The sequence below is a fragment of the Cydia strobilella genome, chromosome 9, assembly GCF_947568885.1.
Source record: "Cydia strobilella chromosome 9, ilCydStro3.1, whole genome shotgun sequence".
NCBI lineage: Eukaryota > Metazoa > Arthropoda > Insecta > Lepidoptera > Tortricidae > Cydia > Cydia strobilella.
In genome coordinates this window covers 14,454,263-14,470,023 of record NC_086049.1, presented here as the reverse complement: position 1 = coordinate 14,470,023, position 15,761 = coordinate 14,454,263, and the positions used below count along the sequence as shown (strand labels likewise).

At 45.6% G+C, this 15,761-nt stretch overlaps 1 protein-coding gene across 5 annotated transcripts in view; it reads right to left on the bottom strand.

Annotated features, from left to right (window-relative positions):
- Positions 1–793: 793 nt before the first annotated feature.
- The window catches only part of LOC134744385 (caskin-2), a 394,551-nt gene continuing 379,583 nt past the window's right edge, over positions 794–15,761 (bottom strand). For 4 of the 5 annotated variants that reach the window (XM_063678180.1, XM_063678178.1, XM_063678181.1 and 1 more), the window contains 8 exons: positions 8,211–8,407; positions 7,572–7,751; positions 7,087–7,299; positions 5,770–5,877; positions 5,121–5,264; positions 4,038–4,166; positions 2,962–3,546; positions 794–2,508 (listed from right to left, as the gene is read on the bottom strand). In XM_063678180.1, coding sequence (XP_063534250.1) covers positions 2,191–2,508; positions 2,962–3,546; positions 4,038–4,166; positions 5,121–5,264; positions 5,770–5,877; positions 7,087–7,299; positions 7,572–7,751; positions 8,211–8,407 — 1,874 coding nt within the window. In that variant the 3' untranslated portion in view covers positions 794–2,190. The remainder of the gene's footprint in view (positions 2,509–2,961; positions 3,547–4,037; positions 4,167–5,120; positions 5,265–5,769; positions 5,878–7,086; positions 7,300–7,571; positions 7,752–8,210; positions 8,408–15,761) is intronic. The other variant, XM_063678179.1, reaches the window with a different exon arrangement.

The following is a 15,761-nucleotide window of genomic DNA, read 5'->3' as shown; positions in this document are numbered from 1 at the left end:
CGTAGTAAGTATTGAATTCTATTTAATTAATAATTACAGTTCAATAACTACTGACGTGAATCCGCGTTCGCCATAAGAGAGCGCTTGATACCTTGATATTCATACATAATTGGCTGTGTTTTAGTTTTTCTCCCATTTATAAAAATAGCTTGCCACGACATTCAAATAATACACACCTGGACGAAGATATTAGTTCATTTTGGACCACAATTAGGAGTTTTTGGACTGTAATTAGGGAGTTTTACGGTATTTCATGAAAACTTCAATCAAAATATGAAATAAGAACCAAACATTTAACAATTAAACTTTCAGTAGCGAAACTACATCGTGTCATTACATTCATTACCAGAGACAAGATACGAGTACTTATAATAATAAAGGTACAAAATGTAGAATCCCAATTATCTATACCAACCAAATGTACTTCTGGATAGCAACATAATAATATATTGATGTTATTAACAGATCACATGGAGTTGGTTCAGATAATCAAGTAATTATATTAGTTTAGACAATCGAGGTTCCATTCTATCATCAAATATGTTATTAGTTATAGTTTTCCAAGATTTCTTATTATCTGGCCACATTAAGAAATAGTGTGACGGCTAAACAAGGGTTACACTTCTATCTTATCATAGGCAGGTATACAAAACTTTTAAATACGAGCTGTTATTAAAGAAGACTGAATTATAAATGTAGAAACACTGATTTCTATTACAGATATTTACAGAGTTAAGCTTAATGCGTACTTCATATTGCGCTACGTTTTAGTATGAAAGTTATTTTGTTTTAAACGTACAGGATGTTAGTATCACGAGTATCTAATAGGTAAGGCAGTGTTAAACATAACTATATCGACAGCTACAGTGATGCGACAACTTTCATAAAAACCGATAAACCGGTGCCATTGTCGCATGACTATTGTTGTGAATACTACCTTCGATTACCTATTTATTTTATTGTATGGCCGCTAGATATCACGTTCTATGTGGACATGGAAAAGTTACAAAGTACAGGAGATCGTATTTTTTTGGTAGTACATATTTTTAATTTTGTATACAAACGCAAGAAACATGTTTAGGAGTTATTTTGACAATACAGCTTGATTGCCAAATCGAAAGCTGAAACTGTGTTGCCAAAGCCAAAGGTTTTATAAAATAACTTGGAAGTGTGAAGCGAATGAGCATGTCCATGTATACAGAGGTTGTGTTATACAATTACTATGAGGTTTATCGCTATTTTATACGAATGTCTATGATACATTTTGTCATAATTATAATAATAACCCCTAATGTCATTATAACTAGTGCTAATATTTTGTATAAATTCTAACTAATAAATCCTACATCATACCCAAGTACTCTACAATTTTATTGTACATGGAAATCTAGCTACTGGATAATATTTGTATCTATTATGTCATAATTTAAGTAAAACAATATTTACAAAAATAGACACTTTCATCTGTTTTTGGATTCGTCTATATCTAATTTTTAATGAAACGAAACACATATATGTATTTTTAAATGTTAAACAAGGAACTATCGTTAATTAATTTAAATACATAATAAAGAACAATATAAACACACAATTTTAAATAAAAATTAGGAGAGGAAACTAATCACTTTTATAAGTTTTATTTACACAAAGATGCTTCGGAAAACATGCCTTAAAGAAAATTAATATGAGTAATCTATTTTGATCAACTACTTCGCAGTGTTAAAGATCATATTTTATAACGTAATAGATTACAGTTTGTAACACATCATATTTTTATAGAAAAGTATTATTTGTATTGCAATACAGGCAGGTGTGATTTATTAGTTTACACAATTACTTATATAGGTACCTATTGGCAAGATGCGATTTTGTGGTGATATAAATTTTTGTATTTGTTTCAAATGATATATATTTAATATGATTGCTTATATTATTGCCGATGTAAACTATCTATTTTTTTAAGGTTCAGATGATAACATACAATAATAATCCCAATTTATTTCATTGACCATGATAGCAAATATTTTTGGAATTAAATTTAAAATCAATTCGATTTTCATGAAAATTCAATTCATAATTTATAAAAATGTTTCGAATAAAGAAAATCTAGAAACCCACAAGATTTTTTTATTTTTAGTAAATGCAAAAACAATTTACCGGTTTCTAGACACATCTCTATTCCGCGTTTTTTTACGAGTCGGTGAGACCTTGACGTTTCTCTTCTTCCAGCATCGCGTCTAGTTCGTCCGTGAGGTTGGCCAGCATGTTTCCAATATCGTTGAGTACGTCTACGGGCTCTGTGCTTTTTCCCTCGTCTTTTTCTGGGAGGGTGTGTGGAGCGTTCGGCTTGATGTCTGGGTTTCGTGGCGGGAGGTTGGCAAGCCCGATGCCCGTTCTGCCATAGTCGACCGTGTGCGGCCGGCCGGCGATTTGGCCGCGGTTCTGCTTTATCGTTCCCGCGTTCTCGTTCGCGAATGGAATGCTATCCGATTCTGTACTCGAACTTGACTGTGGAAAAAGAAATTTGTTATTAATCAAACAGGAAAGTCGGTAAGAATAGAGGTTAAAAATAAGTGTTTAAAGACTTTATACTACGTCGGTGGCAAACAAGCATACGGCCCGCCTGATGTTAAGCAGTCTCCGTAGCCTATGTACGCCTGCAACTCCAGAGGAGTTACATGCGCGTTGCCGACCCTAACACTCCTCTCCCTCGAGCTCTGGCAACCTTACTCACCGGCAGGAACACAACACACTACACACAACACACTGTTTTACAAAAAACGTTAAGAGGAACAGTTAAACGAAGAGTTAAGAAATGCGTACGCAGACAATATTAAAAGAGGACTTACGCGAATATTTAAAATAGCTGACATTGAACTTATTGTGAAGTCGCGGATGATTATCAAGAATGGGTAGGGAGAAAGTGTTTGATGCCTCACGTTCGGTATATTGAATACTGACCTTAAAGCTAGCATCGGAGCCGGTCCGGATCTTGTCGTCGTCGTACCGGCGCGGCGGGCTGGCGGGCGCGGGCGCCGGCGGCGGCGGCAGCAGCCCCGTGCTGTCGAGCGACACCGACAGCGAGTCCGAGCTGGGGTACGCCGGCAGGCTCAGCGGCAGGCTCTTCTCCGGGTGGATCTCCACCGTCGTCTGCCCGAAGCGGGAGAACGGCGCGTACTGGGAGGACTGGCGCTTCGGCGGGTCGGGGGGAGGTTTCCGAGCCACGTGCGGACTCGCGCCGTACGCTACGCGCTGTAACCGCGCGGAATACGCGATCTCGTCGTAGGTGTAGTCGGGGGATTTTTCTCTGTACGCCGGAGTAGCGGCGATTTTAGCCACGGGCCGAGGCCGGACGAGTCCCCTCGGGCGCGGTAGAGTGCCGCCGCCCTCGTAGCTGTCGTTGGTAGGAGTGATGTCGCCGTCGTCGTACGAGCGGCGCCACTGCCCCGCGCCGTAGTAGAAGCCCTCCGGCGAGAATGTCGTGTGCGAGGACCGCTCCGATGGGTCTTCGAGACTTTCTAGAGATTTTCCGCGCGGGTGACGGATCTGGAAGTTTTTTAGTTTTCGGTTAGTTAAAATTACGGCTCGCATGTATATTGTATACGTATGACGACATAGATAGTAAAAATATTTACTATTAAAAATATAACTTTGTATAAAACTTTACTGTTCATTTATTAATTTCACATGCTATTATTTCAATATTTTGGTACTCATACTTATAATATGATATGATGTTAATATTGTCAATCAATAATAATTAAATATTCTGTAATTAAAATTCATGCTTTATTTGCTTAATAAAATATTAGTTACCGAGCAAGCTAAAATAATTAGATACTAGATACATTTTAAATATACTACGTATTATTCATTAACAACTCTTAGTTTCACTAGTGTGAATAAAACACAAAACACACAGTAGGTAGCACACATCGAAAACGCTGCGTTCTCAATTACAGAAAAAAAGGGTGCACGTAAAAGCCGGGTGCTGGTGCATCGAGAACAAACTTGTGCCAAAGGAGGTTGTCTCATACCTGAATGGGGACCAAATCAGTGCCACATAGGGGCGTCGGTAGGGCGTCAAAGGTAAGATCGGGAGGTTTATGGTAACTCCGCTCATGTGTCTGCCAAGGCTGGTAATGCAGCTCCCTCGGATATAAATCCTTTAGCCGATTATGTCCAAGGTGCATGGTGTTTGAAAGAAAAGAAAACAAAACATTCACATGCTGCTTCGGGCTGTGGTATGGTGGATGCAGCGGAATGGTGGGACTGGCTGAACACAAACTCGCGATCGTTTTAAAAGCAATAATTCGACTTTTGAAGTTCGAAATTTGAATGTTTTACTTTTAATCGCGGAGCCGTTTTGTTTCCAGCCAGTGACGACAAATGGCGATGGACATAGACTTCTAGAAGTCCAAGCGAAATGATAATGACAATTTGGAACGCATAGGGAAAAATGTAATTTTGTCATATATTTCATTGTAGATCCGAGCCAATTGAGTCCGAATGGACGTATTTTCCCATAATGTCTCCACATCTATTGGCTTAGCAAAGAAAAATTCCAGCTTTTGTGCTAGACATGGTTTACACTGAGCTAAACAGCTAAAGCTTTGTTTCGCTCAAAAAATAACACATTTAGTAATTTGGTTAAATTGATAAATAACTGAAACTACATAAAAAAACGCTTTAGGTTAAAATAAGCGTCGTTAGTATAACATTGTCAGAAAAATTAAGCATTAAAATATTAATTAGAAAGTTTAAAATTCTGTTAATTTCTTGTATATTCGGGCCAATCATCAAGATGAGCGATGGATGAAATGAAAATGTCAATGTGAGATAAAATAATTCAAAATTATAATTAAAGAAAACAAAAAAAAAAACAGTTGATTTGAAGTGATGCTTTTTAATTTTTTACTAGTAGGTAAGAAATAGAAAACTATGATCTCTATGATCGTTTAGAAAAAAGCTGTCGTTAGTCCTCTAGTTCTATTTTTGAAATTTCAATATTTACCACAGAACGTCTGCCATCGTAAAAGTTAAGGAGCTATTAGAGTCTAGTTCTAAAACATCACTACAAACACATTTAAAAAAAAACCAAAGTTGTCTATGGTACTGACCTGTCCGGGCTGTATTCTGGTGAAGTCCAAGGACCCTTGGGTGCTGATGCTTCTTTTTCCCGCTCTAATATCTTTTACTCTTTTGATGGCCAGGAGGATTTTCTTTTGGTGTCCGAGACGAACTATGCCCATGTCTTCTAGATCCTGAAAGCATTAAGCAATTTCGGTCAAGGACGGATAATCTACAATATAAGGTGCTGTGGAGGACAGAACAATTATAATGGTAAATCAAATCAAGGCAAAACTTAGAATATATTTTTACACAGTTCCTTCAAATCTCTTTTGCTTTCGCTTAATTTAAAAAATAATCGGAAGAATATGTATTTAACGTATTTATATTACTAAAATGTTACTAAATAAATTAATGTGTTAAACTTACAAAAAAATGTCTACAAACATTTTAAGTAAAAACTACAAAAATTAACTGTCATAGGAACCATCAATCGCCACGAAAGGTATAATTCTGGCTCGTTACGAATAAGAGAGATTATCCTTTTGTCCATAAAACCTAGCCAATATATTATTAAGTATGTTTTTAATAAACACATAGGTACGTCAAAATAACGGATAACACACGATTATCAACGGCTTGTTTTTGACAGACGTTTATCAATATAGCCAATCGTTTTTAATTTTGTAATGTCGTTACCTCCCAAGCGAGTTGTGTGACGTCATGGACGGTGCGATACCCCTGTGCCACGAGCGCGGGCCCGTACTCCTCCAGCCTTAACAGCCGCAGCCATTCTTCTAAAGAACCCTGGAACAGAAACACGGTTCGTTGTTACGAGCGATAGCAACATTACGAGGAGCGACAAAAGAGGGCGCTGTCAGTCGCCTGCTGTAGTTTCATTCGTTTTAACGGGCACACTAAGTTAAATATCTGCGTTTTAAGGCCAATTGCACCAAATCGTTAAAAAAAGAAGCTAAGTAATACATATATATCACACGCTAAATAAAAGTGATCAAGCTCTCTGGTGCCCGAGGCCGGAAGCAGACCGGCGTCTTTAGCTTATGCGGCTAATTTTATCTATTTCAGTTTATAATTTATTTGAATCTGTGCGGAAAGAGAAGTCATAGAATGTATTGGTATATGCTTAAGGGATAAGCGAGGTTTAGACATTGCGGTATCTGATAAACATTTTGAATGCAGTTTGCCTTAGTAGTCGGCAATGTAACGTAAATTGCATGCAAGTTCTTGCTAGTCTAAACCTCGCTTAAACCTCTCTTCACATTCCACGACTCTTCTCTTTCTGCACACATTAGTGTGTTTAGTTAAAACCACAAATCAAAACATTTAATAAACTTTTTTTTGTTCACTAGTAGTGACGCTAAGTCGTTTATATAAATTAGGGCAAGGACAGATCAAGACATGGGAGCTAACGGTTCATACGTGTAGACGTGAGATAATGAGATAACAGTCGGGTAATTAGAATAAAACGTCGCATGGTACTATTATCTCCTTAAAGGGCAGTTTAACGGATTCCTGACAGATAAGTATCGATCCGTAGAACAGGGGAATGTGGTTAGTATTTTTATGGGCTATTCTATCAAATGATAGAGATTTCTGGGAAATTGTCGATGGTCGACCATTAGGTAGGAATCTACATTGTAAAGTAAAATATTAAAACAAATCTACAAATATTCCTTTAAATTCGTTAGTGAGCATATGACAACATCTATCTGGAAGTAGGTGAAATAAAATAACTTACGAAATGTCAAATGTTGCTGTGGCATTTACACATAGCATTTACTCACAGGCCAGTCGCTTTAAAATGAAGGAGTCGTGAGGAAAATGGACTAATTCCAATAAGGTCCCGTTTCCTCTACGAGTTGGAAGGCTAGATGACAATCGCTCTCGTAAACACGCAAATTCTTAAGATTCTTAGGACCCTTAGAGAGCCGTAGCAAAAAGCAGGGACAATTTAAATTAAGGGGAGATGCTGATGTCTTCATGACCCTTACTTACCGGTATATAATCAGGAAGGTTTTCCGGCACATTCAGATTAGCGAGCTCTGCCTTTAACCGCTTCCTGTGATTCGGTTTCTTGATGCCCACCGCCGTGAGGTCCTCAGGGGTCATCCTGGTAACCGTGGGCAGGTCATAGCCAGCTTCGATGAAAAGGCGCGCGTATTCTTCCATCTGGAGGTCTGCCAGCCATGCGTGGATGATATCAGGGTCCTGAAAGGGGATTGGTTAATATAAGTTTCTGGCGACCACTGGCTTCGTTTATACTTAGTATGTTACTAAAGTTTTTGATCATAGGACACACTAAATTTTAGATTAATTCTTGCGGGTCAAGGCTTTTATGGCTGCTGTCAAATGCTCAGCTTTAGATACTAAGAATCCTTATTGTAGATAGAATTAACATATTGTGCCTTGGTGTGACTCTGCATCCAATATCCGATGACGCTGGAAAATGCAGCTAGGCTGTTGACCATGACAATACTTACAGGTAGCCCCTGAGCGATCATAGCCCTAACTCGGTCAGCAGTGTCTCCGCAGTGGCAAGCCGCGTGGTGGTGGTGTGGCATGCGGCCCGACGCGCGTCCGCTGTCCAGTGATGCTGAAGAGTGCCTAGATCCGGAGCCGGCCGAGCCTGATGAAGAACCGGGGCTGTCGCGGCCAGGGCTCTGGAATGGGAAAATTTTCTGAAAGATGTGGCATGGTGTTAATTTTTTTAAATTCACAATATATTTATGTCTAAAATTGAAGCTGGCATGGCTATTAACATTATTATCGTGTCTTGTGATCTGCCAGTCTACAAATCGACAAGTAACTTTGTCCAGGAAAATTAAATATAATAAAATGGATCACTCGCGTCCAGACAAACTCCCGAGTTGATTCTGTAAGTATTGTGTCGTGAACTTGATCAAGTTCCATATGAGTATGCTGAAGACCCAGAAAAAGTGAAGTCAAAAGGAGGGTTGATAGACAACTAGCTCGCAAATTGTCAGCTAGTCCGTGAACATAACTTACAACAGTGTCGAAATGTTGCGAATTGGCTACTGGCGCCCCAGACACAGTGCAGAACGAAGGTGCTACGCACACGGAGTCACCTATCTTATGTAATGACTTTTTTAGTAGCTTACCTGCGTCATGTCGATCCCCTGGTCGTCGCTGAGCGCGAGCTGATGGTGGTAATACACCGCCGCCTTATGCGTGAGGGGCTGTGACGGCGGCGGGAACGTGAACGTGCCCCCGCCCGCGGGGCTCTTGCCCAGGCTCCCACTGGCGCCCGAGACGCCGGAGACCCCAGATACGGTGCTGCCATAATCGGAGTGGTCATCTGGAATTAGAAAATGGGGAATTAATTTGTTAATGTTTTATATTACTTAAGTTCCGATGAGTTTATGCCACTGAAAGGCAGGTAGACTGATCAACGGCGACTTAGCAATTGATAAAGAGTCATACTTACTGAATTAATCGACAGAACGAAGGGACATTTTTTAATTTTTTATCAGGCGTATGTGTAATGAGTATAAACTTTAGATTATTGCGAGATCTGGGGAAAAAATAAGCGAAAACGAAATGAATCTTCAAAGTCGGTCGTATTAAATTCTTCAGAATACAAAAACTTGGATTTCGACATTCCGTAACTCCCTCAATTTTTTTTCTAGACCTGTTATTTGACGTCGGTAGAGCTACTGAGAAAACATAAAATTACAACCACGAGAGACAAAGCCAAAAAACACGTTCATCACAAAAGGTAAAAGTATGACCATTACTCGTCTGTATTTTAGGACTCCCGCCACAATTAAGGGCTAGACTCAGAATGATTGGAAGCCCGCGGGGCTGGCAGTTTTGGCGAAAACGTCCTTCGAGTGCAAAATTTCAAATTAGGACCCCGAAAAGCTTTAGAAATTTCGGACTCATTCCAGGTTTTGCTTTGTGGAAACGTCTTTTATTATTCTAGACATTATTATGACTGTGTTAACCCTTTAACATTACAAACTGTAATTACGGAGTTTTGTAGACGGGGTAAAGAATATCTTGTCGATTTTCGGGGACAATGTTAGTCAACTATTTAATTTTGGCTTAGGTTTAATTTAATTTAAGGTGAAGCGAAATGTTATGTTGCGAAATTATTGCTTACAATGACTGCCAAATAGATATCGAGCCAAACGCATCATCAAGTACGGCTGGCGGAGGGACGTGCTTATACATATATTATAAACTCATTCCCATACAGCGTGTCAGGCGGCTGCGGGTAGGGCTGCTCCTCGCACGACGCGAAGCCCTGCGAGAGGATGGAGGACCCGGAGTGGCGGTGCTGCGGGCTAAACGCGTCGCCGGGCACGGCGGGCGGGGGGACGCTCTTTTGCCACCCGTTCCTGTCGCACCTCGTGTGTGGGACGACGTGTCAGGCGGCTGCGGGTAGGGCTCCTCCTCGCATGACGCGTAGTCTTGCGAGTCGAAGAAGGATCCTGTGAGTGTTAGGCCCTAATCTTGTTATCTCGAGATCTATCGTAGGGGTGTGGACTGTATAGGGTGCGGCATAGGCGGCAAGGATGGAGTAAAACAACTGGAGCTCTTCTTAAATCAGATGCAGGAGGGTCGAGGTCGGAGAGGTCTTCTTTTCTTCTTTTGGAGAGGTGTTTCTTGCTCGGCTGCTCGATTCGTAATGGCTTCCTATGGCCGGCGCACCGCCTTTTATTCCCTCCATATTTAAAGACCTCGTCCCCCGCGCCGCGCCGGCGCGGGCGTCTGCGCTTCGCGCATGCGCAGACCTCTCTTTCCTCGACTCTCCTACGTTTCTCTTTATTTATTAAAGTTATGTTATATATTAACAAATTACATGTTTTATTTATTTATCCTACCTATCTTATTAGATTCTAGTCTAATATCACAATTTCTTATTAGAATAAGGTAGCGTATACTTTGCCCTATTTTCTTATACAGATCTACGTAATGAAACACAATGAGGAAAATTCTTTATTTGTTATAAGCCTATCTTAATTAAATTATATTGCAATCCTAACTTTACCTAATTGGAATTCTCTTATTGGATTCCTTTAAGAGGTACAAAGTATGCTACTCATACTTTGTCCTGTTATAAAAACATACTAAATACCATTTATTTCTATACGTGACGCGACTTAAAATTATTACATGTTAAAATGACTCTAAGTTACAAAATACTATGCGCGTCGTGTACATTTCTCCCGCCGTCGCCTTGCGATCCCACTGGTAGCACGACGATCTTCTTTGTTGGCCGCCTCAGCACGTGTCCTCTGCTGGTGGTGACGTCCACGACTCGTACCACGCCGTCCTTGCCCGGATACGTCTGCTTCACTATTCCACGTGGCCATATGTTGCGGGGGAGGTTGGAGTCGCATATTATTACGACATCGCCGACGGCCGGGGTGACTCCTGCGCCGTGGGGCTCCCGCCGGTGTTGTAGTAGCGGCGCGTACTCGCGAACCCAGCGCTGCCAGAAGGTGTCGGCCAGCTGCTGGGCGCGCCTCCAGTGTTGTCGCGCGTTCATGTCGCTCTCTTCGAAGGTGCCGGGAGCCGGGGTGTAGCAGTCCGGCCCGATCAGAATCATGTTTGGAGTCAGTGCCGGCGGGTCTTCTGGATTCACCGCTACGTAGGTTATGGGCCTCGAGTTGACCGTCGCCTCCGCCTCCGCCAGTAGGGTTTGTAGAGTCTCGTCGCTCGGGTATTTTTCATGTAGGGTGGCCTTCATAGCTTCTTTCACCGTGCGCACCATACGTTCCCACACGCCCGCCATGAAGGGTGCGGCGGGGGGTAGGAAACGCCAGTTTATGCGGCGCGCGTGGGCGGCGTCTCTCATGGCTTCCGTCAACTCGCGGTTGGCTCCTCTGAAGGCGGTCCCGTTGTCACTCCACAGCTCTGTAGGGCACCCGCGCCGGGCAATGAAACGGCGTAGTGCGTTGATGGCCGAGTCCGTGCTTAGTGAGGCTACCATTTCTAGGTGTACGGCCCTCGACGTCATACATGTGAACAGCGCGACGTACCTTTTTTCTCTGTGACGCCCCACTGTGACTTCTTGCGGCCCGTAGTAGTCTAGACCCGTGTAGGTAAAGGGCCTCACATGATGCGCCAGGCGTGCCGCCGGTAGGTCACCAGTGGCCGGGGCCGCGGGCTTCGCACGACGTAGTCGACATCTCGGACACTGAGCGATCACTTGTTTCACTGTCGGCCTTATTTTCACTATGTGCACTCGCTGTCGCAACTCGTTCACCACTATTTCCGTACCGCCATGATGTAATTGTTCATGCACATGAGAAACATACAATTTCGTGTAGTGATGCTTCCCATATAGCACTACTGGTTGCACTGTCTCTTCTTGTATGTTCCCGGCCGCCGCTATTCTTCCCCGTAGTCGTATGATACAGTCCTCGTCCATATAAACACTCAGCTTGGCCAGTCGGTCGTCCTTGTCGGGCGTACGGCCGCTCGCTATTCGCCTTCTCTCTTTCTCGTAGCTATCTTCTTGTGAGGCGCGTATTAGTAACTTTTCGGCGGCGTTTAGGTATTTGGCTTCTAGCGTTAAGTATTTCTTCTCTTCTTGGGGTTGGGTAGCTGCACTCTTGGCGGGCACGCGCGTGTGTTGCGTGCGTTTGTTCCATGCGCCGTCTTGTTCCGCGTTCGCTCGTGTCCGCTTGCGCTTCGCCGCCGCGATAAGTTGTGTCGCGGGCGGGGCGGGCGCGCGGGGTTGAGGGCGCACTAGGTCGATGAACTGTAGCACGCGCGCGGTCGCTCGCAGCAGCCGCATCCATTTTGAGAAGCGTTCGATCTCGGGTATAGCTGCGTGTTTATCTTGCGTAGGGACGGCGATCGCAGCGCACGTCTCTTTTTCTTCGCCGGTCGCGGGAACTTCGACCTTATTCTCGTGGGGCCAAGTCTCTTTTTGTTCATAGAGAAAGGGCGGGCCGGTGAACCATCTATGTTGCGAGTCGAAATCTGCCGGGGTGGCGCGGGTCGCGTCGTCGGCCACGTTGTGTGCTGTCGGTACCCATCTCCACTCGTTTTTCTTAGTGCAGTCTTCTATTTCGGCGAGTCTGTGTGCCACGAACGTCTTGAATGTGCGGGGCTCGGCGCGTATCCATGCCAGTGCCGTGCGAGAGTCACTCCAATATGTTTTCGAAGTGATTTCGAAATCGTGTTCTTCTATGACTGTTTTTGCTAGCCGTACGCCTAGGACGGCCGCTTGTAGCTCCAATCTAGGAATGGAGACCGGTTTCCTGGGTGTGACTCGACTTTTTGCGGCGGCTAGGGCTATCTTGACTGAGCCGTCGGCTCGCGTCATTCTCCAATACACTGCGGCGGCGTAGGCTTCTTCACTGGCGTCGACGAAAGTATGCAGCTCGTGTGTGGCGGCGGGCGTAGTGTCGTAGCACCTAGGTATTTTTAGGGTACCTAGGTCTCGAAGTTGTCGTAGCCATTCGCTCCAGCGTTCGTGTAGCTGCTCTGGTATCGCTTCGTCCCAGCCTGTGCTATGTTGCCACGTGTCTTGCATGATTCGCTTGGCCGGCGTAGTGATTGGTGATATGAGGCCGAGCGGGTCGAAAATTGACATAATGACACTGAGTGCTTCTCTCTTCGTTGGAGGCCGCAGGTCGTTGATTACTTCGGGCTGCGCTCTTCTTGTATTGAGGCGAAAGCGGATACTGTCCTCATTTGTGTTCCATAGCAGGCCGAGCGTTTTTTCTATCTCGCTCCCGCCGATAGGGACAGTATTTCCCTCTCGCTCTTCGCTGCCGACGACGTTACTTATTGCTTCTTTTTCGTTCGTGGCCCATCCTCGCAACTGGAACCCGGCTTTTTTGTGCACATAGTCGACGTCTCTTGTTACTTGTCTTGCCTCTTCTATTGTGTCGAAACTTTGTAGATAGTCGTCCATGTAGTGATTTCGTTCTATCGCTCGCGCGGCTTGCGGGTACTGTGTCGCGTGTTCTTGTGCATTCCTATTTTTTATGTATAGGGCGGTGCACGGTGATGATGACGCGCCGAATATAACGGAAGTCATGCGGTACTCTTCTGGTTCTCCCTCGCGGCGATCGCCCCTCCATAGGAAGCGGAGGGCGTCCCGGTCTTCTTCTCTTATTTTTATCTGCATGAACATTTCTTTCAGGTCGGCTGAGACTGCGATGCTATGTTGTCGAAACTTCATGATGACGCCGGGTAGCGATTGTAGGAAATCTGGGCCCGTATGTAGCATGTCGTTGAGGCTGCGACCGTGTGATGTGGCCGCAGCATCGTGGACCAGTCTAATCTTCGGCTTCTCTGGATTGCAGACTGCGAAGTGAGGTAAGTACCACGTTCTGTCACTCGGGGGCGTTGTCGCGCGCTCGGCGTAGTTTGAGGTAAGTAGGTTGTTGACGCGTTCGTTATATTGTTGCTTTAGGCTTGCGTCACGATCCAGCTTCCTCTCGAGCGTGTGCAGCCGCTTGAGTGCGTCGGTGCGATTGTTAGGTATCTTCTCTGTTTCGTTGCGCCACAGTAGCCCCGTCTCGAACCGGCCATTGGGTAGGCGGCGGCTCTTTTCTTCTAGTATGCGTAGAGCTTGTTGTTCGGGGTCACTACGGGGTCGCCTCGGCTCGATTAATAGAGACTCGAGGGCGAAATAATTCTTCATGGTTTCTTCTATGTTCTCGGTCGGCCCGGTACGAGTGAGATGTGCGCAGCAGTAGGCGATCGGCTTCGCTTTTGTGGTGCGACAGCCGTGAAGTACCCATCCTAGTAGGGTTCTCGACGCGACGAGTTGTCCGCGCCGGCCTTTTCTTATTTCTCGTGACACGATCAGGTCCCAGTTGTCCTGGCCGATGAGTATTTGTGGGGTTGCACCGCGGTAGGTTAACTTGTGCTTGATACCCCGGAGGTGCGCGCAGCCGTCTATTTCTTCCATGCCGATCGACTGTGTGGTGAAGCCGAGGCTGCCGACGGTGTGCGCGTTCGTTATGCGTTGTTCTTGGCTGTCGTGCTTATTCTTGATGAAGACCTCGACCCTCCTGCTCTGATTGTGCTCCATCTCTTTCCCGCCTACGCCTTGCACCCACATTGGTTCAGTGGGACCGTCTAGCCCGAGTGCGTCCGCCAGTGCTGAGTCGATGATTGTCACCGTGCTGCCTTCATCTAATAGGGCGAACGTGTCTAGTGTCGCTCGCGGGCCGCGCAGTGTTACTGGCACTATCTTCAGGTAGGCGCGGCTCGTTCGTGGTTGTGCGCAGGCGACTGTGTTCACTGCCGAGGCCACTATTTCTTCCGGTTTATGTTGTTGTGGTGGCTCGACTTGCGCAGCGGCGACTGGTTGCGGCGTCTTCTCGTGATGTAGTAGGCGATGATGTCTCATGGGGCAGCCCAGGTGGCCGCAGGGCTTCGCACGACACGCGAAGCGGCGATGCTTGCTAGCGAGGCATCGGTAGCAAATGTTGTGTTTCTTCGCTACTTCCCAGCGCTCGTTCGTGTCAATTTTGATGAATTGCGGGCACGACGGCAGTTGGTGAGTAGCGTGTTCGCATAGTGGGCACGCTTGCTTCTCTTCTCTTGGCTTCTTAGTGTCGGCGGTAGCGGCGTACGTTCGCTCGGGCTTCTTTCTTGCGGTCCTCACTTCTTTGTTCTCCGTCGTATTTTCAGGCGGAGCGTAAGGCGTGCACTTGTCGGCTTCGTTGTTTAGAAAGTCGGCAATCTTCTTAAGCTCGGGCGTATCTTCTCTCGTGGCCGCGTAGTCGTACCACTTGCTTCGAAGTATAGGCGTGAGTTTATCGACCATCGACCGCAGTAGCTCTGGATTGTAGAGGTACTGAGGCTTCTTCAATATCTCGATAGTCGTGACAGTGTTTGCGATCTTGCTGGCGAATATGCACAGGTCGCGCGGGCTGTCGGTGAGTCGCGGCAGTCCCTTCATCTTCTCCAGTTCGTTGACGAGTAATGCGTCTGGCCTTCCGTATCTTCTTTCTAGTGCTTTAATGATGTCCTCGGGGTGCGGCCGGCTGATGAGGAGGGCGCTTACGGCTTCCAAGGCTACTCCCTTGAGGCTTTTTCTTATACGGGCGACGTTTTCACTTGCGGCGAAACTGGGGGCGGACTCGTCGTACGCGGCTTTAAATTGTAGCCACTCGTTGCATAGGCCACTGAATGTCGGCAGGTCTGGTATGTATTTTCTGTAGGACTTGCCGGCTTGGATGGCTTCTGTTAGGGCGGCGGTCAGCGATGACACGTCCATGGCGTGGGCGGCTCGAGGGGCCTCCGGCCGCGCGTGTTTTCTAGTGGCGCGCGGGGCCGGCACGTGTGCTTCTTCATGGGCGGGCTCTTCTTCAATCGCTGTTGGTTGTTCTGGGCGGCGGTTGAACCAATCGGCAATGCGTTGTGGAGCAAGGTCCTCTTCCTCTTCAGACTCTTCCCTTGACGAGGCGAGGTCGAGTCTTTGTTGTCTGATTCTTGCTAGTTCTGTTTCGGCTTGTACGCGCTTCAGCTCCAGCTCGGCTAACTTCTCCTTGGCCTCTAACTCCGCGAGGAGTCTCTTGCTGGAGGCCTTGGATCGGTGTGACCGAGCGGGCTTAGCGGGAACTGGCGGCGGTGGCATTAACTCGACGGAATCTCGCCCGACGAGTGTGGCGACGGTGCTAACTGCAGGCGTTGCTCTGATTCCCGACGTGTCGGCTGGGCCCCCATTC